Source organism: Bison bison, unplaced genomic scaffold, assembly GCF_000754665.1.
Source record: "Bison bison bison isolate TAMUID 2011002044 unplaced genomic scaffold, Bison_UMD1.0 scf7180017862979, whole genome shotgun sequence".
Taxonomy (NCBI): Eukaryota; Metazoa; Chordata; class Mammalia; order Artiodactyla; family Bovidae; genus Bison; species Bison bison.
The window spans coordinates 352,591-375,310 of record NW_011493551.1 but is presented as its reverse complement, the minus strand read 5'-3'; the positions used below and the strand labels follow the sequence as shown (position 1 = coordinate 375,310).

The 22,720-nt window shown below is 43.9% G+C and overlaps 1 protein-coding gene across 24 annotated transcripts in view; it reads left to right on the top strand.

Annotated features, from left to right (window-relative positions):
• Positions 1-22,720, top strand: part of SORBS1 (sorbin and SH3 domain containing 1) — a 236,387-nt gene that overhangs the window by 169,286 nt on the left and 44,381 nt on the right. For 15 of the 24 annotated variants that reach the window (XM_010832970.1, XM_010832967.1, XM_010832973.1 and 12 more), the window contains 7 exons: positions 4,182-4,229; positions 4,348-4,477; positions 6,874-6,988; positions 12,589-12,672; positions 17,528-17,593; positions 18,183-18,284; positions 22,462-22,511. In XM_010832970.1, coding sequence (XP_010831272.1) covers positions 4,182-4,229; positions 4,348-4,477; positions 6,874-6,988; positions 12,589-12,672; positions 17,528-17,593; positions 18,183-18,284; positions 22,462-22,511 — 595 coding nt within the window. The remainder of the gene's footprint in view (positions 1-4,181; positions 4,230-4,347; positions 4,478-6,873; positions 6,989-12,588; positions 12,673-17,527; positions 17,594-18,182; positions 18,285-22,461; positions 22,512-22,720) is intronic. The other 9 variants (XM_010832978.1, XM_010832985.1, XM_010832989.1 and 6 more) reach the window with 3 other exon arrangements.

Genomic DNA, 22,720 nt, shown 5'->3' with positions numbered 1-22,720 from the left:
TAAAAAAATAAACAGAGGAAATCTTTTTTAGTCTATTTAAAGTACTGTGGTTGAAAAGCCAGTTATGTGCCTCCTGGCAGCTATCCCCAAATGGAACCTCCAAGGACACTGCCAAAGCCCAGAGGGAAATCATTGGTGTGTAAACATCTTAGCCCAGCAGGGGTCTTCAGGGCCCTGGGGTGAGTTGTTCACACCCAGTAAATACTGTTAGAATTTTCTGCCAAGTCACTGGCACAGGGAGTTCTGGTGTCGCTGCCAAGATTTGAAGCTTGCTGCTTGGGGCTCTAGGGCACACAGCGTGTGGCTCCACCACCAGCAGGAATCACAAGATCCAGCTCCACTGAGCCCACTGGGACTTTCTTTGAAAGGACTCTTGGAGAAATAGTAAAAGCAGGATTTCACGCATAGACAATATCTGTGTTCATAAACAACTGGAGAAACATTTCGTTTAGTGTCCTGCTACTGCTAAGTCACTTCAGTCGTGTCCGACTCTGTGCCACCCCATAGACGGCAGCCCACCAGACTCCCCCGTCCCTGGGATTCTCCAGGCAAGAACACTGGAGTGGGTTGCCATTTCCTTCTCCAATGCGTGAAAGTGAAAAGGGAAAGTGAAGTTGCTCAGTTGTGTCCGACTCCTAGCGACCCCATGGTTAAATACACACACATTTGGCTGGCTCTTTTGTTTAGTGTGTCTTGACTATGGTTAAACACACACACATTTGGCTGGCTCCAGTGTATAGAAATGGTGAACCTTATCCCCATCTGTCCCAGCATAGACGTAGCCTGCCAGGAGAAGGTACAAGAAGCAGCAAGTGGAAGATGTAGCAAGCGTGACTCGGTTTTACCCATTTCCATACAGAAGAGCAGGAAGAAAGCTAGCCGGGTCGTGGGCTAACTCAAAAACTTGCTTAAGTGTCACCAGGGAAGGGGTAATGTGGAAAATACAAGAGCAAAGGCCTCCAGGGCTAGAAGTCATCCAGGCCAGGACTGCAGTGTTTGACTTTCACAACACCCTCCCCTGCCTCCTCCCCAATAAAGAGCCTATTCTATTACAGTGGAATAGCTACAGTTCTCCCTGGAGTCAGGCAGATGGGGCTGGGCAGAGGTAGGGAAGTGGGGTTGGAAAGACCTGAATACATTCTTGCTTTGTCTTCCACACTGTGCTAGGGGCAAATTTTTATAACCTCCCTGGGCCCTAATTTCCTTATCTCTGAGATATATACTTACATACCTCCAGGAGTTTTTCCAAGGATTGAGTGAGGCAATATTAGTAAATGACCAATTACTATTAGGCACTTAATAATGGGAGCAGCTATTATTTTTATTTGTAAACATACGTAAAGTTTGCTTCCATTAGATTTGCAAGACAAAAATTCAAGGAATAAATTATGCACCCCCTGGGCAACTTGAGTTTGCCCGCCTGAAAGTCAGTGAACTGAAATCCACATGTCAGAGGTGGATCCCATGGACACTGGGAAAAATGAAAAGCTTGTTCATGGAGATGCCCCTGCCCTGTGCTAGCTTGAGATGGAAGAGATTTCTTTTTCCACTTACACCAGATAAAGAAATTGCTTTAAGAATGTTCAGGCATTCAGACTTCTCTCTTGTCTTCACCCCCTTCCACGCCTCTTCTTTCCTACTTCTCTTTCCGGCCTTGCTGTGCGGCTTGTGGGATTTTAGTCACCTGGCCAGGCATTGAACCCGGGGCCTTGGCAACGAGAACACTGAGTCCTAACTGCTGGACCACCGGGGAAATCCCCTTCCTCCGTTTTCAAACTTTCAAAATACACAGATTAACTCCCCCAGCCATGCTGTTTTCTGTTTTTATTTTTTTTTTCCACCTCAGAACTATTTCTCATTTTCTTTTAACGGGTGTTCTAGAATTCCACATTAGAAAGCTCTAGGGAGCAAAAATCTTTAAAAAGCTGAGAATTAAAAAAAAAGAAAAAACCTTGAATATTTAAGTGCTGTTTTTCCCCCATGAAAACTCTGCTTTTACCTTAAGAACCAGATAATAGTTATAAATTAACCCTCACCTTACCATCTGCTGCTAGGTTGTAACTTCTCCCTGATTCAAAGAGAGACAGGGTTTTGAGCTAGAATGCTAGGCTGGATTTTAAACAATACCTACATTGGTTCCTAACTAAGCTAATTTCTCATTTGGCAGGCACCATTTTTCCAATCAAATCACTACAATCAAAGCTAATTTTTAGTTTTCTTTGGTGCTGTGGTATCTTATCTGTATAATAATCAGAAGCTCTATTGAAAAACAAAAGCAGCAAAACAAACAAAAGCAGGCAACACAGAAGTCTTCAGAAGAGTACTCTGAAACATCTATTTCTGGATCCCACTTTATCTCTTCTGCCCTATTTTCAAAAGTTAAATAAGCTCTCATGTTGAGTTTATAGCAGGGAAAGGCATAGCTATATTGGTAGAAGAACCTTAAGCTCTGTTCAACTTTAAGGATAAGAATTAGCCAATATCAAAGCAAAAAGGAGGAAGGGAGGGAGGAGAAAAGATGTCTCAGTATCCAAAACCTTTCCATTTTTGGAGCTGGAAAACCCGGGACAGATACAATAGGGAGAGGAGAGGGGAGGTAGAAAGGGAGATAGAGATCCTGTTTTTGAATAATACTGGAAAGAATAGCAGTGTTAGCTTTAGTACATTTTATAAAATATTCTGGCCTTTTCTGCTCTGAAGCTTAAAACAACATGGAGACAAGGACTGACCATCAACACATTACATGGGGTTCTCTGACTTGTCTTTGCAAGCTAGTTTGCATGCTGTGTTATGTAAAGCTATACCGATTTTAAGAGGAGTTGGGTCTTTATTCCACATTCATGAATTCTCAATTCAGGTTAGTGAGCTATTAGAAAACATAAGAGGCTATTTCAGCCTAACTCTTGTTGGAGAAATGCTTTGGAGGGGTCACCACGGATATATCCTGGGTTTCCAGGGCAGTCCCAGCTGACAAACCTGTTCCAGTGAGAGTACCTGTGGTCTCGTTTTTAGTTCCACGCAGCCATGTCCACGAAGGGTTCAAGTCTTGATTCTGCAAGTCTTGGCGCCTGGGTCGGTGTTCCGCTTATTTAGAGACCTGTGCTTACGGTGGCACTAGTGGTAAAGAACCCACCTGCCAATGCAGGAGACGTAAGAGATACGGGTTGAGTCCCTGGGTCAGAAGGATCCCCTGGAAGAGGGCATGGCAACCCACTCCAGTATTCTTACCTGTAGAATTCCATGGACAGAGGAGCCTGGTGGGCTAAAGTCCATAGAGTCGTAGGGAATTGGTTATGGCTGAAGTGACTTAACAGATGCACACACACCCCACCCCACCCCTGCCCTAGGAGAGCCATCTCCCACTACAGAAACCCGGTTGAGTTTGACTCGATCCAGAGTTACAATTTAGACACTGACCCCGAGTGGCACTTCTGCAGAGCAGATTATGTGAGGATCTGCTGAGGGCATGTGGGGTTCCAAGAAGGAAGGCTATTTGAGGGACTCGTTTACAGTGGAATCAAAACAAATGATGACAAGGGGTTTCTCAAGCTGTTTTCTTAGCTGCACTACCACTTTGCTAAACGATTTTGTTTTGAGTTGGCCTCAGAGTTCATTCAGGTTTTCCCATAAGCTGTTATGGAAGAAATAGAACGAACTTTGGGGCCAACTCAGTATATGGGACCTTAGCATATGAAATGGGTCACAGCTGAGCCAGGCAGCTAGAGACCACACCTGGGGCCTCCGCATCCCACCGGGCAGGCCTGGGGACTCTGAAACTCAGCAGCATAGACCAGAGACAGCGCCAACATGCAGGCATCCATCTCAGCCTGTTTCCCACTCGGCCAGGCTGGGGACCAGCTTTGCTTGGAATTCTCTCGAGAGGACCTTTGGCTCATTGTCCCCATGCATTTCTGGGTGTCAGGGGCAGTCCTCCCCCAGGATTTGTGAGTGTACCTTTCTGACTACAGGTCTGTTCGGTTGGGTGGGTTCTCCAAACCCAGCTCTGAACTGTGTGGTTTGCCATGGTGTAGCTTCTGGTGCTTGGTTCCTCCTCTGTCCTCTGGGCTCCCGGGTGTGGCTGGACAACGGTCGGTGCAGGATGGTGGCAGTGGGGGGACTTGTCACGCAGTTCTCTTACCTGAGCCGGATGTCTCCTGATTACGTTTCGTTTTGTTCACTAGATGATGACTCAGATCTGTACTCTCCTCGATACTCCTTTTCTGAAGACAGTAAGTGGCTTAGAATTTCTTGGTTGTGGGGGTGGAAGGGAGGGTGGTGGACGAGGGAAGGATCTTCCTGTTTTCATCCATTTTAAAAGTCTTTTGCACCCGCTTTTTCCTTCTCCAGCAAAATCTCCCCTTTCTGTGCCTCGCTCAAAAAGTGAGATGAGCTGCATTGATGGTGAGAAGGTAGTTAAGAGGTCGGCCACACTTCCCCTCCCGACCCGCTCTTCCTCGCTAAAATCAAGCCCAGAGAGGTAAGTGTTCTCATCAGCTCCATGATTTTAGGCTCTAATACACAATCTCTTTCTCTGAGTCAGGCAGCGTTGGAGCCAGGCGTCAAGCAGACCTGAGTTCGAATCCCTGCTCTATCACTTATTAGCAGTGATTTATTTTTTTGACTGTCAATGTTCTCATCTGTAAAATGGGGAAACATGTTACATTCCTCGGGATACTGCAAGGATAACACAAGATAATGCATGTAACATATCCTGTAGTCCTGGCTCATCAGACGGGCTTAAATAATGTTGACAATAATTATCATCACTCTTTCCGTCTTCACAAGAGGAATCTTGAACTATAAGATTTGTCATGTGTTTTAATACTCTCTATACATACTGATGGGGCCCACAGCAGAGAATATAATTTTAAAATGAAGCTACACTTTTTGCTGCTGCTGCTGCTAAGTCGCTTCAGTCGTGTCCAACTCTGTGCGACCCCATAGATGGCAGCCCACCAGGCTCCCCCGTCCCTGGGATTCTCCAGGCAAGAACACTGGAGTGGGTTGCCATTTCCTTCTCCAATGCATGAAAGTGAAAAGTGAAAGTGAAGTCACTCAGTTGTGTTCGACTCCCAGCGACCCCATGGACTGCAGCCTACCAGGCTCCTCCGTCCATGGGATTTTCCAGGCAAGAGTACTGGAGTGTGGTGCCATCGTCTTCTCCGACACTTTTTAGTATCTCTTTATTTATTCAACACACTATCAAAACATAAGGCTTGACGGTTGAAATGATATTTGTCATCTCTTAATGCCCACACTAAATGACCCAGTTGTCTTTTTCTGAGTCTTACGCCCTTGGGCGGAGAAGGCAACGGCACCCCACTCCAGTACTCTTGCCTGGAAAATCCCATGGACGGAGGACCCTCTTGGGCTGCAGTCCATGGGGTCGTTAAGAGTCAGACACGACTGAGCAACTTCACTTTCACTTTTCACTTTCATGCAATGAAGAAGGAAATGGCAACCCACTCCAGTGTTCTTGCCTGGAGAATCCCAGGGACGTGGGCTGCCATCTATGGGGTCTCACAGAGTCGGACACGACTGAAGCGACTCAGCAGCAGCAGCATGCCCTTGGGAGCAGCCTCCAGGGTATCTGGACCAGTGTCCCAGGCATCTCCCAGCTCCATCTTCTAACACTTCTCAACCCAAAATTGGTTCTGGCTAAACAAAATTATTTTCTCTTTAAATACACACAGTTTCATACCTCCAAACTTTTTCCATCTTCATGACAAATGAATGGCTATTTTTGAAATCCCACATATATGTATATGACATCTGCCTCAGAGTTTGATAACTAATCTGAGAGGAAGGCTGGGTGTACCTGCAAATCCTTACAAGTGCATTCATTAAGCATCTGCTGGGTGCATTCTGTGTGCGATTGAAGAAGATGCTATGTAGGCACATTGCACACATAAATCATTGTCCATGACTTCAAGAAGTTTGTAGCCTTGCAGGAAAAACTGATTATAATCACAGTGCAAAATGCAATTATGTGCCTACGTGAAAATTTTGCAAGTAATTTCCAAGGCTTCATGTATCCTCTGAAATCCCCCACTGGATCAGGTTAAGTACCTGTGCCAAAGGCTGCATCTTGGGTGATTACCAGGGTAGGGTGTGGAATAGGGAAGAAGAACATGGTTATAAAAACTAGTAACGTTTTGAATTTCCGTGGCAGTTCAGTGGTGAAGACTCCATGCTTCCAGTGCAGAGGTTGCACGTTCAATCCCTGATCAGAGAACTAAGATCCCACATGCCACACCGTGTGGCCAAAAACAAACAAAACAAAACCAAAGTGTTTAAAGAGTAGTTACTGTGGGCCTGGTGTTTTGCAAAGTGATTTACATGCTGAGACATACTGTCTCATTAATCCTTGCAACAACCGCACTTACCAGATGAGTAAACAGTTCAGTAGAGGCTGAGTGCTTGGCCCAGAGGAGCCAGCTAGCAAGGACTGTAGTAGGGTTGGAACCACAGCTGCCTGGCTCTGGGTCCTGCATTCTCTCTCACTGCACCAGCCTGAGTGGGAAGTACAGGCATGTCTGGGAGATGATAAGCCCCTGAGAGCAGAGCAAGGTGAAGGATTTTTTCCAGAGAACACTTCACAGCTGCAGCTGCTGCTTTTCTTCCCTTTCTTGTCTCCCGGCTTCCCGGTGCATGGTTTGAGTATGGACACCTCAAGCCTTTTGTGAAGCAAACACAGGGATCTAACTGGTTAATTGAAGAAGGAAACCAGCACAACTGAACGCTTTGCGCAGAGTCCCATTTTGTGCCTCGGATATAAAAATTCCTTGATTAAACTACAGTCGGCCAAAGTCGTCAGAACTGTCGGATGCCAATTTTCATGAGAATAGCTCTAATAGGATTTTCTTTCTACAGGACTGACTGGGAGCCCCCAGATAAGAAAGTGGATACAAGAAAATACCGCGCAGAGCCCAGAAGCATTTATGAGTATCAGCCGGGCAAGTCCTCTGTTCTGACCAACGAAAAGATGGTAATGTGCATATTAAAGTGCTTTTGTCTCACCCTGCCCGAGTTCTTTAATCCAGATGCATTGTGCGCTTGGATTACATTCTTTCTCCCTTGAGATAGACTTGCTTTGTTTAGAAGACAGTGACAATATGAAGTATTTTTACCCTTTTCATTTGGCAGGTGTTCACCAAATAAGTGCTGAGAGTCTGCATTGAAAGAATCCTCTCATTGTGGCTTTGTTGTTCTTTTTGTGCATGGTTTTCACTAATTTTAAATCTGCTAGTGTAAAGGTTGATTTTGCTGCTTTTTTTTTAAAAAACATCTAACCATTCGTTTATCAGGCTTATTACTAACCGGACTAAAATTGTAGTTTTAGAGGTGACTCTTATTTGAACACGCATACATTTTGTTGAAGTTACAAGTACATCATTAAAAACCAGATAATTAATATGATGATGTTACTTGGGGGGAAAACAAGCCCCAGGCTGTTAGACTGTGGCTTTTAGATCTTCCTTTTCTGACAAGTTCAGTAGAGAGGACACATTGCATGTTCCATCTGATTTGTGGTTCCCTACACAAGTTCACATCTCCAAGCAGTTATCAGTGGGGAGAATGGCCTGTGTGGGCATAGGAGACCACGCTGTAAAGGCAAGGGAGAATTTTTACAAACTGATGAGTTTCATATCTGCCCGTCACACTTCCTTTTATTCACCCTTCATTAGAACAAGCTGGTTTCAGAATTCTGATCATGGTTAAAGGGACCTCCAAGGCTCCATAAACCTGCAGCCCTCCGGCCTTTCAAGCAGGAGGGAATTGTCATGCTGGGGATTGATTCTCATTAAAATGCGGTTACCGCACTGAGTCCAGAATAAGAAGGCCCCTGAAATGTGGGTTCAAATTCTTCTCCCTCCGCCTCTTTTGCTCTACATGTTTTTAAGGAATAATTGATTTGACTTTTACTAAAATACAAAGGTGACATCTTTAAAAGCACAAAGGGGTAAGTAATTTTAGTTAGGAAAAAAGGTTCAACAGTTCACCAAAATGCTTCAGAGTTGTCATTCTCCAGCATTTACTGTGCACCAAAGTTATTTTAAGCAAAAAGTTCTGAGAGGAGTAGAGAATTTTGCCTCTGTCTCCTCCCTTCACTGCAGGTTCTCTCTCTGTGAGAAGGTACTAAACACAGAAGGTAACCTTCCACACAGGTCTTCCTAGAAAGAAAGTTATGTCCTTTGAGTATGTTCCTGATACTTGAATAACAAGCAAGGGACATTGGAAGCACGGAAGTGTACGGATACATCATGTATCCGTACACTTCCGTGCTTCCAGACTCTGTAGGCCCCTGCGTGCTTTTGTTCTGGCGATAGTATTATTCATAGATGGTCATTGCTGTTACTGAAAGCTTTCCTCTTAATTTCTCCTTTGTTTCCTCTTCCTTTCCTTGGTTCCTAGTAATTTGACCACTACTCAAAACTGGAGGGGTGGGGGGAATCCCCCAAATCCGTAGTTTTGTGCTCATCGATACCACAATGGTCACAGTATCCTCCATATCATAGTCCTTGGGAGCATTTATATTGTTTTCCCAAACCCTGAGAAGTAGCTCACTCTGCCCACGGGCCCCACTTTGGAGAGCTGTGGTGACCGTTGCCGTGGATGGTCAAGCACCATCTGGCTGTTCCCACACAGGAAGCCCCTCCGGCTGTACCAGGGCCTGGGCCAACCAGTTAGGACATAACACCCAAGGCCGGCCGGAGAGGAACATTGCTGTCCAGCTGTTTCTTCCCAAAGAGTAGTTTTTCATTTTAGAGAGAATCTTCATCTTTTCATAGTCTGCTCTTCACAGAGGTGGAATCAGTCCTTTATTTTTGAATTTTTCTTCCTGCTGTTTTTGCCACACGAACAGATAAGTTGGAATGGGAGTTTCAGCGTGAGTCCTGCCTTTTGGTTTCAGTGTTTGGTTTGCCAGAATTTGAGGGGCCCCTTCTTCCCCAGCCACCACCACCACACTCAAACGCCTGTGCACGCGCACACGTTTTTGTGGTGGTGAGCTGTGAATAAGTGTACTAACTAGAGACAGATAGAGAATCTAAATTTTCTCCCAGAAAGGCACATCTTTTTCTATGGGGGAGAATCCCTATTTCCCCCCAGTGTTTTTCCAGCTGGAGGTGCTTGGGTCTGCTTAAGCCTGGCGGTTTGAACTGGGACCTCACAGGCACATCTGTCCTGTTCGTACAGAGGGCTGATGGGTAGGCTGTGAAGATTGCCTTAGCATTCATCTTGTCCCTGCAGCAAACCCACAGCGTCCCAGACAAACACTGTGCTACCTTCAGAAGACTCGCAGGAGATTCAAAGCCGTGGTGACCTGTTGAGCTATTTGACAAAAATATGAAGTTGTTTATTACTGTTTGGCCTCCCTCTTATTGTAGTATGGGCCCATTTTCTTCTCTTCTGGTCTTGGAGTTGGAGAGGTACTGGTTGGTCCCTGCTTTGTCAGAAATAGGTTTTTTTCAGGCTATGGTCCTTTTACATACTTCCCTCCTAAGTCCCTTACAGAACTGAACCTCAGCTCAATTCAATAAATATGTACAGTTGACCCTTGAACAACACAGGTTTGAACTGCACAGTCAACCTAATTGTGGATTCTTTTCAATAGTAAATGTTATAGCCCTGCACGACTGCAGTTGGTTGAGTTTGTGGATGTGGAGGAACCCTGGATACTAAGGGCCAGTAAATTATACTAGGATTTTTAACTGCACGCATCCCTGAGGCCCAGGTTGTTCAAGGGTCTGCTTGTAGAATAACATTTATGTGCCAAGCCCTGGGTTAGATGTTGGGGTTCCTGCTCCCATAGGGATAATGTGAGAAGGACAAATGTAAAAATCATTATTACAAGCACAATATTTATTTGAAAGTGTAAAACATGGGGATTTACCCAACTTAGTTTCTTCCCAGTTCAGAGTCACCTTGAGCTCCTTCCTGGCTTTTCAAGTCTGTGACATGCCCTTATGTTAGCTTGGTATCATCCTCAAACTCAGCAGCTCTACCCCCTTCTCCTGGGGAGTATGAGAAATGTAAGCAGCACTGGACTAGGAATTGAAAGGTTTCTGAGTTCCAAGTTCAAATTCAGATACTGCCTTATGTCCGGGGGCATCACTTAACTTTTCTGAACAACCAGTGTTTTCACCTGTAAAATGAAATTGTCTGGCCTGCCAGCCTCACCGGAGCACTGAATGAGAGGGTCACTCATGTGATAATGTGGGTGAAAAAGATCTGTGAATATAGGAAAGTGCCATGTAAATGAACACACCACATTCAGATTCTTTAATTACAGTCTGAAGCTAGTCTCCGGCTCCCGTCCAAGCAGCAGAACCATTCTTCTGAGCGATCAGGCATTTTCCTCATGAGTCCCCTGCCTTTTCTGAGGATTTTGCCAAGCTGGGAAAAGATAGCTCCCTATCTCAGAGACCTCAGCCTGGCTTTGTGGAATCCGCTCTGCCTGCCAGAACAGACAGCCTGCTCTCCATCTGGAAGGACAGTCCCCTATTTGTCCATTCTGTGCTTGGACCTAGAAAGGAGTTATCAGTGCAGAATCAAGTGCTACGTGGTATTTATTACCTCTTTAGCTTTCTCGCTGGGCAGCTCCAAGGGCTAAGGTTGGCTGCTCTGGGTGCAAGCTGGTTGACATGCCTCCTGATTCAATTCTCAACCCATCATTAACCTTGGTAATAAAACAATCTGTGAACAACCTTTGACAATAAAATGGGTTGATTCTTTCAGAACTGAGTACCAGGACATTCAGGCAGTTTTCTGAAAAAGTTGGTACATTTTATTTGGAAAAAATAGGAAAAAAAAAAAACAAAATTATTCCCAGGGAGCAGTTTATAAGTAGTCTTTTAAAGTAATAAACATGAAATAGGTTTCATGAAGCCCCATCATACAAGGACCTAGGGTGTCCCCATGTCTAACCTGACCCTCCTAAATGGTGGTGTCCTTGTCAGGATTGCACCTCATTTCGCTGAATATAGATTCCAGTATTTTACAGGATTACAGAATCCACTGAGATGGAACACACATTCTCCAGATTTTAAGCTCCTCTGCCCCTAGAGACAATTGGAAGAAGGTTTAGTCTGGATGCAAGAGGACAGACTGTTTCAATACATATCTTCCTTTGATTTCAACTAACTTCTATTCAGTTAATCTCAGTTAAAAGTTATCTATCAGATCTTCCTTGGTTTAAAGCAGAAGTAGAAATAATAGTAAAGATCCTTATAGGGATGTTAGAGACTGGTGAAGGTCGCTAAGAAAGTTTACAGCCATTTCAACAAGCTGCAAAAGCCATTTCAACTAACTGCTTTGTGAAGAAGTCACTTGGAGATGTGTCCACAGGACGTGCGATTTCCTTTCTATATGTTGTGTTCCCGAGGGCATGATGTTTCTTACGATGTTTTCAATCTCAATGGAAAATGTGTATTTTCTATTTCATATTGTCAGGATATCACCATTTCTCTCTTTTGTGACTATTAAGATTTTTTGAAACATATACACATAAGAATTAAGTTGTGTGAGCCTCTAACACTTTCATCTGATGTGATCATATCTCCAGTTTATTAAAGGGAAACTGATTTGCTTTCCAGACACTCATTTTCCAACTAATTATTTCCAGAAACATATGCTCTTCCACAGAGCAAGGTACCAGAACTTTATAAATATTTGACGAAACATGAAATCCCAAGCAATCAAATTATCAGTCTGTGCATTACCTCTTAGAGCTGTATAAAATGAGAAAGCTAACTTATTTTTGTAACATAACCCAGAAGTTTCTCCCCCGTGTTGTACTGTTATCTGTCTTGTTCAGCTTTTTCCTTTTTTTCCCCCCAGTTCTTTAACATTTATCTCTTAAAGCACAAGGTATATCTGTCTGTGTTCATCCCCCATGGATGCTTGTTTAAAATGTTTTTTCACTTGTGTCTTCTGTTTTTACTTACATCATCTTTCACTTTACTCTGTGTGGGACTTGGTTTCTCACCTACTCATGTGCCATTAAAGATGCAGTATTAACAAATTGGCTTTTATAAAACTGTCAGTATTTGGTGTTGATTTTTGAAAACCTGAAGACAGCCTTGCAAATAAGTACTAAAACTGTACTAGCCCATAAAAAGTGTTTGCTCTACTCATCTGGCGTAGATGGCTAAATGTTTGGTGTGTTCACCGGGTTATTTGCTTATAACTCTTAGCTCTTTGGAAAGAGGAAAGAGGGGCTCTCTTTTCTCCCACCACTCTGACAATTACCAGGGAAAACTGTCATGCCCGTGTTCAGATGTGTTGAGAGGGCAGCCGTGGGGTACAGTGCTCTCCATATGCGTCCCTCTGCCTGGAGACCAATGAACAATTCCTTCACTGCTGCCTACCTCAGTGTGCCTGTTTTCATAAACACATCCTTTCCTGCCTGTTTCAGCTCCTGATTTTGCTCATGTCTAAAAAAAAAAAAAAAAATGATTGCTGCTGTTGAATGCAGGTGCTATATATTTCTGGAAACCACTGCATCTCTACTGGCCGGTTCCTATGTAATCTCTGCATAATGTTATCCTTCTCTTTCTTCCATTTCCCTGTCACCAACCCCTATAGAGTCGGGATATAAGCCCAGAAGAGATAGATTTAAAGAATGAACCTTGGTATAAATTCTTTTCGGAATTGGAGTTTGGGAAACCGGTAAGTTTAATAGCTTCAGTGGTTATAGACACCTTTTTAAATAATGCTGTTGATGCATTTTTGCTGCCAAAGAATCAGATCTGTTTGTAAAGAGTTCAGGAAGTGGGGAACAGCTTCATTGGCTGTCAGTGGTGGGATTGTCTGTTCTCACTACAACCTGTGAGCTTTCCACTGCTTTACTTCACCAAGAAGGGACAGTGAGCTCTGGGAAGTATTTCTTACTAGAAGATTTCAGGGAGACACGGCTAAATCATTGCTTGTCTTAGGACCTCTCACCACTAGCAACAAATATCACACACCTTGTAGATTGCATTAGGCTTCGGTTCAGTCCCTTGAACAAAGGCTTCACAGTGTGCTGAAGATAAGCAGGAAAAAGCATATACACTGAGAAATATACATTGTTCCTGTTTTAAATAGAAATTTTAGAAACACACATGTAAGAGAAGTGACAAAGCAAAAGGAAAAGGGCCTTTCTGTGCACAGGTGGTCTGAGAATGCTACCCTGTTACAGGCAACTTTTAGGGAATGATCTCTATGAGGTAGGGATACTATTTCCCAAAATTATAAGATGAGAGTTAGGATTTCTAGCAAACTTAGTATTCAGCCCAATAGCCTGCAAATTCCCTGTGATGTATCTGAGTTGGCTTTGGTACAAATTGATTTTTGGTGCTTCAGGGAGGATTTTCTTGGCCTTGCACCCAAAGGAGTATCAAACAGAAGGGAGAACTGAGCTCATTTTTCCACTGGACATGACTGGAAACTGACTTTAAAATTTCAGTTACTTTAAAGTCTCAATTATGACAGCTGCAAAAAGAATTTACAGGTAGAGGGATTAAGTGTATAAAAATAAAACATTTTATTAGATGTTTATGTGAGACTTTAAGCATTGAATCTGGCATTTGAATCACATGATTTAGAATAATAGTTGTGGGTTTTTTTTTTTTTTTTTTTAGTAGATAGCAATAACTTTATAGTTCAAGAAAATGTTAAATTTCATAGTATACTTTTCATGAAGATGAAGACAGAGAAATTTAGCTGGTGCTCTGAAGTGGCTCATTTGATTTGGCCATGATGAGGTTTGTTGGAATGTTCAGGCATTTTCAGAGTTAGGAGCACCTGACTTGTAAACACTCCATTTGTAGGAACAGGCAGTCACTTCGTCTTCTCTGTCACCTACTATCTGCCAGGCAGCCTTGGATGAACAGTGCCACCTAGTGGTTAGAAGCGAGGGATGCATCCAACCCAAAGTGTGCCCAGTCTCCTCCCCTCCCCGAAGCTTTGGTGCACACCTCACTTCTCCGCTGTCTGTTTTTTCTCTGCTGTCCACCATTCACACATCAATGAAGTCGACCTCCCACAGTCTTTTCCACGTGCAGACTTTAGCAATATCCTAACCTTTTTCTTTTAAACCTGCTCAGTTGTGTCACAATAGAAAAAACCTTTGGGAATGTGTTCCTCCCGTCCCCCCAAAAGAGACGATGATTAGTACATGGAATAATAATGCCATACTTTCATCAGAGAAAGAAAGTGATATTAGCTTTATTATTTTTTTCAAAAATCCCATTTATTATCCAGGATTAGCTACAACTAACAATTTTTCATAAACTCCAGTTATAGGTATTTTTTTCCCCTGAGGGAAACCAGAATTTTAAGTCTTTGGTGAGGCTATAATTAAACATTATATTTTAAGTCAAAGAAGAGGAATCATCACACATGCACAACACCTAGAGGCAGCGGAAACCAAGACTAATTTATATTACAAAGTAAAAAATGCCAAATATTAAGAGAAAGTCATAGCATTAAATTGTTGATAATAAGGAGCCTGTGCCATTGATTTTTTTAAACCCTGTTGAGAATCTATAATTTCTAGCCATCTCCTCATTTGCCAAATAATTAGTTTAACTGAAATATTAACTTTTAGGGAAAGTTATGAAGCCATTTTCTTCTAGTTAATTGTGACTGGTTTATTGTTTTACTGAATCTGTCATTGTAATTAATACTCTTTCTGTTAGCAATTGACAGCATTTCAGTCACAGTGTGCCTAGATAGGCTCTGTGAATAGCTCAGTGAATTAATTGTTTCTATGGGAAATGGTCAGAGAAGGCAATGGCACCCCACTCCAGTACTCTTGCCTGGAAAATTCCATGGACGGAGGAGCCTGGTAGGCTGCAGTCCATGGGGTCGCTAGGAGTCGGACACAATTGAGCGACTTCACTTTCACTTTTCACTTTCATGCACTGGAGAAGGAAATGGCAACCCACTCCAGTGTTCTTGCCTGGAGAATCCCAGGGACGGGGGAGCCTGGTGGGCTGCCATCTATGGGGTCGCACAGAGTTGGACACGACTGAAGCGACTTAGCAGCAGCATGGGAAATGGTAGTCTGAATACCACACAGCCAATTCAGACAAATATTGAGAAAACAGTCCATCTGTGTACTGGGACCTTCCTGTAATTTGTGTTCCTACCCTATTGTCCCAACTGACTTTTAATTATTTAAAGACTTAGAGATGCTTTTCTCCAAAATGCCATTTTCTCTGAAGCCAGAATGTTCCTTACATAGATCTTAGATTTCTTAAATGGGACGACTACTTCTTGTGTAGGTCTTTTAAAGTCATAAAAGATGATAGTTTTGAAGACTTGCCAAAATAGCTTAATCAATGCCCATATCCTGAGGAATAGCATTGAGATGAACAGGTCCTTATGGTGTGAGGCATAAGGGTGAGCTTGTTACCTGGTTGAACCAGATTGATACCTGGATAGTACTCCCAGAGAGGACGATGTGATGGGGAGAAATTGTTTTCTTCTCTTCACTTCTCCTACCCCAATCAGCTCTGTGCCATTAAAGAGTAAGAGATAGAAATAAAAGGGGTATAAACCATGGAAGTTGTTTTGGAGGGTTTTTTAGTCATTTGGGAGCAGAATGAAGTTAAAACTCCAGTCAAAACGTGTGGATCATCGTTTCTCCTTTTTATTCCACGTGAACCTAGCACCCACTTCCCAGCAGTAAAGCCAGCCAGAACTGTAGATGTTTACCCTGCACATCTTTTTTCCTCAGCCCCTTCGCTTAGAGCCACCCTGATTTAGTGAGCTGAAGCTTCAGTAAACCCTGACTATGATACCTTTTAGATCTAACGAATTGTAGAGTATCCACTGATTTAAGACTTCAGGGACCATTCAGGGAGGATGATTTAAAACCAGTTTTATTTGTAAGCACTGTCTAATATTTTGCAGGAAGTAAATGAGTAGGGCTACCATCAGTGACTTGAAAAAGTCTCCATCCCCAATAAGATTCAAGTGTATTAAGTGCTTAAAGATGAGTGATAATTGTCAGTGACACTTAACAAATTGCAGAATATAAGCGTACAGAGATCACGTTACTGATCTGCTGATGTTAGTGGTGAAGGCACCTTGGAATCAGGTTACTTTTCATATATACATTCATTACAAAGGGCCCGGGTGTCAGCTTTTTCTTCTTCCTCCCTCCCCCATAAAATTTCAACAAAATTGATGTGATTTCTGTAAGTAAGCTCAAGGTGAAATGTAAAACTAATTTGAATGCTGCCATAGAGTTGTTTATGATGAAATTTGTGCAGAATGATAGGAGTTACTAATGAACTCGTGTCCTCAGAGGTCATTGTGTAAGAAATTTCAAGTCTAAGCAGGCAGAAGAAAAAGGTTTACAGAGTGGGAAAGAGATTGCAGGTTTAGATGTACCTTGTAACTTCCAGATGTCCTCTCCTCTGGATCCCTCTTGGGGCTTCCCTGGTAGCTCAGCTGGTAAAGAATCCACCTGCAATGCAGGAGACCCAGTTCGATTCCTGGGTCAGGAAGATTCCCTGGAGAAGGGATAGTCTACCCACTCCAATATTCTTGGGCTTCCCTGGTGGCTCAGATGGTAAAGAATCTACCTGCAATGCAGGAGACCTGGGTTCAATCCCTGGGTTGGGAAGATCCCCTGGAGGAGTGCTTGGCTACCCACTCCAGTATTCTTGCCTGGAGAATCCTCCTGGACAGAGGAGCCTGGTGGGCTACAGTCCATGGAGTTGCAAAGAGTCGAACACAACTAAGCAGCTAAGTGCACACACTCTGGATCCCCCTTAAAACAGTTCTCCTGGCAGATTGCTACTTTGGGAACGCAGCTCATTCTAACAAGAAGAGTGAAAGGAGAAAATGAAAATAACCTTAACAGTTCACTGTTTAAATTCAAAGTATAAACTCTTTCTTCTAAGAGAGATGGAAGGTCTGACTCTACCGTCAGCAATGTTATCAAGTCTTGTTAAACTGTAAAAGATTAAAAAAAATGATCTAATGAAATTGTCTAATTATACAGCACAACATTTAACATCCATTTTGTACATGGATTTCCTTGCCACAAATCACAGAAAGCACATTTAGCACTATTTACTGACCCTTGGTCAGATCTCCAAATTCACACATTTGTGAAGACATGATAAAGTTTACAGTGGGAAATACTACCTCCAAAGTGTAGGCTCACAGTGTCCGTCTTTGTTGGAAAAGAACAATGTGGAATTGAAATGTTTCTATTTTCATTCAAATTGGTGTTAATGCTTTTTCTTTGTTCTATTTAAATTTTCATTATTTCGTATCCAACAGTGATTTCCCTGAGATCTAGATGTAGAAACAAACCCCCCACTTCACGTTTCCAGCTCCCAAGAGTTCTGTGGGGTCCCCAGGCAGCCTCAGGAGGCGGAGTGCCTGCTCCTTCTGTTTTTAGTTCACTTTTCTGTGTTGAGACAGTTCTCCTAGTGTTGCCCCTCTTTGTTTGAGCCGGTCTCCATGTTTGTCTTTATGTCTTTATGCTCATTTCTTCATTTCCTCCTCTGCTTCCCGTCAGCCTCCCAAAAAGATATGGGATTATACTCCTGGAGACTGCTCTATCCTTCCTAGAGAGGATAGAAAGGTAATTCCGCTGTGCTCCTCCTGCGGGCTGTGTGTATGCTCTGGCCTGACTAGTGTGTGTGTGTTGTGGGGTGTTTTTCTTTTAATAAATCCCCTACTCCCCCCTCCCCTGGTTTTTTTTTTTTTTTTTTTTAAAAAACTTGATTATAACTTTTCATTTTTGGCTTGGTGATAAAACAGTTTAACAAAGTCTCTAAGACTTATACTAATACGTAGAGGTTTTAAAAGCAATTACTTATTCTACTGACATATAGTATGTGTCAGAGTCACCATACTCTGAAAAGAGAGAAAAATAGGTATTTCCTCAAAGGTAGGTTTTTGTGGTATATGTAGTTCCTCTCTTTAGCAAGTAGAGTAGCGTTTTGGAGCTCTGATTGCCACAGGATTTATATTCTCTCTGCCTAATGCTGCATTCTCGGTTTTCCTGCCTTTAACTCATTTCTAGTAAGCTCTTGTATTTTAGTCATGCCCATCTTTGCCTTATTAATGTATGATACTAAACAAACTCATTTTTCTAATGTAACCTTCCATGCTGTCTGCCTTTCCTTCTAACTAAAACGCTCTTTCCCATCTTTTCTTTCTTGAACCAGACTAATCTAGAAACTGATCTCAACCTCTGCCAAACAGAATTAGAGGCAGATTTAGAAAAAACGGAGACACTTAATAAAGCACCCAGTACAAACCTGTCACAGGTATTTCTGAGTTTTTCTCATGCCCTCAGTTCCCTTTGCTCTCTTCTTTGTTCTGTGGTTTTTGATGTAGTCAGGGTGATGAATGGTTATGTTGGTTATTTTTAAGCTGCATGGCTCTCTGACTCCTGGTTTAGATCCCCTTACCTCCTAACTTAATTTTTGCTTGGATTTTTTTTTTTTTTTTTTTTGAGCTTGGCATTTTCCTTACAGGGGATTTTTCATATATATATATATATATATATATATACACACACACACACACACACATACATACATACATACATACATACATACGTACGTACATACATACACAGACTGGCTGGTGATTTAACTACTCCCCTGCCCTTACCATCCTTTTTCTTTGCTTTCAAGGGGTCACCCTTACAGCTCCCCTCTGCCTCCTTGGGTGTATACCTTCTCTGAATTTTCAGGGAGCCTTTTGTGGGCAACTTCCATATATTTTTTGCAGCCTGGGAGATACAAACCTCAGAGATCATTTTCAAAAACATAGCCGCCGTGAATCAAGTGCCTCTTATGTGGACGGCACCGTCAGAGTAGTAGTATTTGTAATTTGCAAGGTCAGAAAGTTCTTAATGAGAAAATGTACTCCGGAGGCCAGACAGCCTGGCCACATGCATTTGAAACTCAGCCTGCATTGATATTTTTACAGGGAGCTATGTCCCAGTGTGGTTTAATAAGGGATGTGTCAGAGAGAAAAGAGAGTCCAAGATAAATGGGCTCCCAAGGGAAAGAAAAATACCAAATGTTTGGAGAACGGCTCCCCATGGCTGCCTGACAAAACAAAGGAGACTCTTACCAGGAAAGGATATCTTTACAGAAAATAAAAAAGGAATGCGGACACTGCTAAGAGACTAGGACATCCACAGACTGTGGCGGGAGACATGGAAAATGCTTGCAGACCACGTTATTCTTAAACAGAACTGAGACAAGGAGGGTCAGGCCACCAGTATAGGTTACTTGGGTGTGAAGTCACATAGAGCCAGAGATTCAAACCGGGTGATCATGTCTACAGCCAAGGGGGCCAGGATAAGACGGGGGAAGGAACTGTAAGCAGATGCAGAGGAGTTAGCGTTTGGGAGTCCAGAGTCCCCAAAGGCAGAGTTAGCCTGCAGGGACCAGGGGTTAGGCCCAGGGGAGTGCAGAAGATGAGCAACAGTGCTCGCAACCAGGCGGATAGGTGATGGGGTGGGGCGGGGGGAAGGTAGGGGGCTGAGTCTCCACCCAGGGCAAAGACTGGCAGCAGCTGTCGCTCTTGTGGGAATGGAGGTCTGAGCTGGTTTTGAAGGAGAATTGTGGCTGTAGGCAAGTCCTGAAGTGAGCCAAGAGGCAGGACGGGAGCCCCAGCCAGTCAGCAGGCACTCTTTTCAAAGTAGCCTAGGGAGAGTGGTTCTGCAACAGGTGCCAGGATGGACAGCAGCCAGAGGTTACTGAGCTCATGGCAGCCCCCCTTGGGCAGAGATGGCATCTGGTACCCACAGCTCTGCCTGTGGCTAGGTGGGCCTGAAGAGGTTGCATGGATGGGTCATCTTGACACTGATTCAGTTATGTGTTACCCATGGCCCTTAGTTAAGGCATGTGAGATGTGCTGAGAGAGGTTCTAAGTCGGCACAAAAGTGGACACATTACCTTCAAGAACACAGCAGCTAACCACACTCATAAATAAAAGAGCTCCAGTAGTACATAGCAGTGCCTGGTAAGAGCAGAATGACCACTGTGGGCTCTCAGGGCTCAGGAGAGGGGGAAATCTTCCAGAAAATCAGGGGAGACTTATCAGGAGTTAGGCCTGATCTTAAGGAATGGATGGAATTTAGGTACCTGGTGAAAGTGGGGGCCATCCATTGGAGGCATGGTAGAAGGCACAAAATATATTTAATATAGATTCAGGAATAAAGTAGATGAATTCAGCTATAATAGAACATTTTGGGTGATAATAGTGGGAGGCAGGTTTGGGAAAAGAGGGTTGACCCTGGGTTATAGAGGATCAGAAAATATGGTTAATGGGATGATTGATTTTTCCCTCCAGTCAATGATGTAATTCAGGAAGTGTTTTAGGAAGCTTAGTGTCGTCACTCTCAAGAGGCTGAACTGAAGGGAAAACCTCCAGTTGAAGGTTGAGAGGGCAAGGAAACTGCCACAGCGGTCTGGGCATGCAGGGGCGAGAGCCTGTGCTCCAGTGGCACCAGCGGGAAGCCAGGGGGAGGTGGATATGAGAGAGAGCTCACAGAGGAAATTGCAGTGAGACCTTTTTTAAAAGAATTATTTAGCCAATGCCTTATTTCAATTAAAAAAAAACCAAAACTTCCTTTATTTCTCTCTCTCTCTTTTTTATTAATGGGGGCACACAGCATGTGGCATCTTAGCCCCCAGATCAGGGATTGAACCCTTGCCCCTTGCATTAGAAGCACAGAGTCTGCAGAGTCTGAACCCCTGGACCACCAGGGAAGTCCCACAGTGAGACACTTTAACTAATTGGTGTAAAGAACAAAGAACTGAGGGTAGGGATAGGAGACACGAGTGTCGGGTTCGGGGAAGGAAGCAGGAGGGATGGGGATGTCAGTATGTCACATAAGAAAAGATGGGGAGAAAGTGCAGAAGGAAGATGAAGGAGGTAGTTTCAGGTATGTCTGAGGTGTTGGCTGTGGATCATATGGGGCTCTCCAGGCAACAGTTGGAAATAGATGAGAGGCAGGGGCGTTGAAAGTCAGTCAGTCACCCGAAGAGAAGTGCTGGGTAAAGCCCTGGGAGCGGAGCAAGGATTGAAGGGAGAGAGAGGATGGGGGACCAATAGCCCCCCATGGGGATCTTGTCTGACAGAGAACGGAGGAGGGGGATCAGAGAAAAACAGCAAGGAGGAAACGTGAAAGGTGGGGGAAACGTGAGAGCTGACTGAAGGGTCTCCCCAAAATAGACTCTGAGGGAGAGTCAGTGCATCTGATAACCAGCAGGCTTCTAAACACTTTAGAGGTCCCCGGGAAAGTAGTTGATGGGAGCTAGAGTTATGTGGTAAAGAATCAGGGGAGCCCCTAGAGGTATGGCGCTGGCTGACAACCTGTGAGGGGGGAAGGCAGGAAGCTGGTGTTTCCAGAGGACTCAGCAGGGTTGTGCCGAAGCTCTTCCACCATGGAAACCTGTCATGGGCAGGTGCCGAGGGTGGGAGGCTCCAGGAGAGGATGGGTGGGAGAGGCCAGTGTGGGCACCGGGGCTGGACGTGGAGGGGAGAGCAGTGGTTTCCCAGGAACACTGGGGGTAAGGGCCAGAGGACAGCCGGCGTGAGCCCCCAAAGAAGGCTGCCTCCCCTCCCACCATCTCTGCCTCCTTTCCCAACCTCTTCCTTCTCCTCCTCCTGCTGTTTTCTTTCTCTCCTTTCCCCAAGTGCCTCTTCTCTTCCAGAGAGCTTGTTCTTGAAGTGGTCATTAGCAGAGATCGGAGCGTCTTTAAAAGTGAAGCTGTACATTGACTTATTCAACTACCATGTTATTTTAAAAACAAATACATCACACCCTTTGCCTTTCCTTCTGCAAGATGATAGACACCCTAAGCTCTGTAATTATGCTGCTTTTTATCTGCATAGAGCTCTTGGTTTTCTCTCTTTTGCATAGTGGCCTGTCATTTGATAACACGCTCTCCTCAGTGAAACAGGCATTGCTCCCCATTTCCAGGGGTAAATGAATGATCTAGAAGTATGGTCTTTTTAAATGCTTTTTTTTGGTTTGTTATGTACCTGATGAAGTGTTGGGTGACACTCTCTGGTTGTGGCACTTGGGTGCATGACGAAGTCTGGTGGGCTTGGCAAGGGGTCCGAGGGCTGGGGATAAGCTGGTGCAAGGTGCTGTCCATGTCACTAATGCATGTTGCGAAGTGGTGGGCCATCCACCCAGTGGGCCTGCGACTGGAGATACCCATGAGGAGTGGGCCGTCTCCTGACCCACGCAGAGAGCCTTGGGTGCAGCCCCCGGGAGGCAAAAGCCCGGAAATCCTCCTCCCAGAGAAAGAGCACCGCTGTCCACCTGCACTGAGCCCTTTCCAGCTCAGTTCGGCTCCCTGCCTCCCGGACGGCTTCATCTAAACTAGGACAAGAAAGCGACTTCTCTATTTTCCCCTTGGCTTGAAATAACTGAGTCAAAGTAAGTCTTTTTTTTTTTTTTGATGTTTACAGAGCTCAGCAGTCAGCCCGACTCCAGACATTTCTTCAGAGCCTCCTGGATAGTAAGTTATCATTGTTTACATGGCTTGATGTATGAGATGTCCAAAATGGGAAGGCTTGTGTTTCGTTTGTTTCAGTCTAGTTCCTTCGAATGATGTACAGTTTGGTGATAAGTAGCAATTATAGTCTTAAAATTATTTTTTTCTCTTCCTTTTCTGAATTAATGTTGTGATGTTTCATCTTACCTCTGATAAGCCTTTCCCTGTGTTGG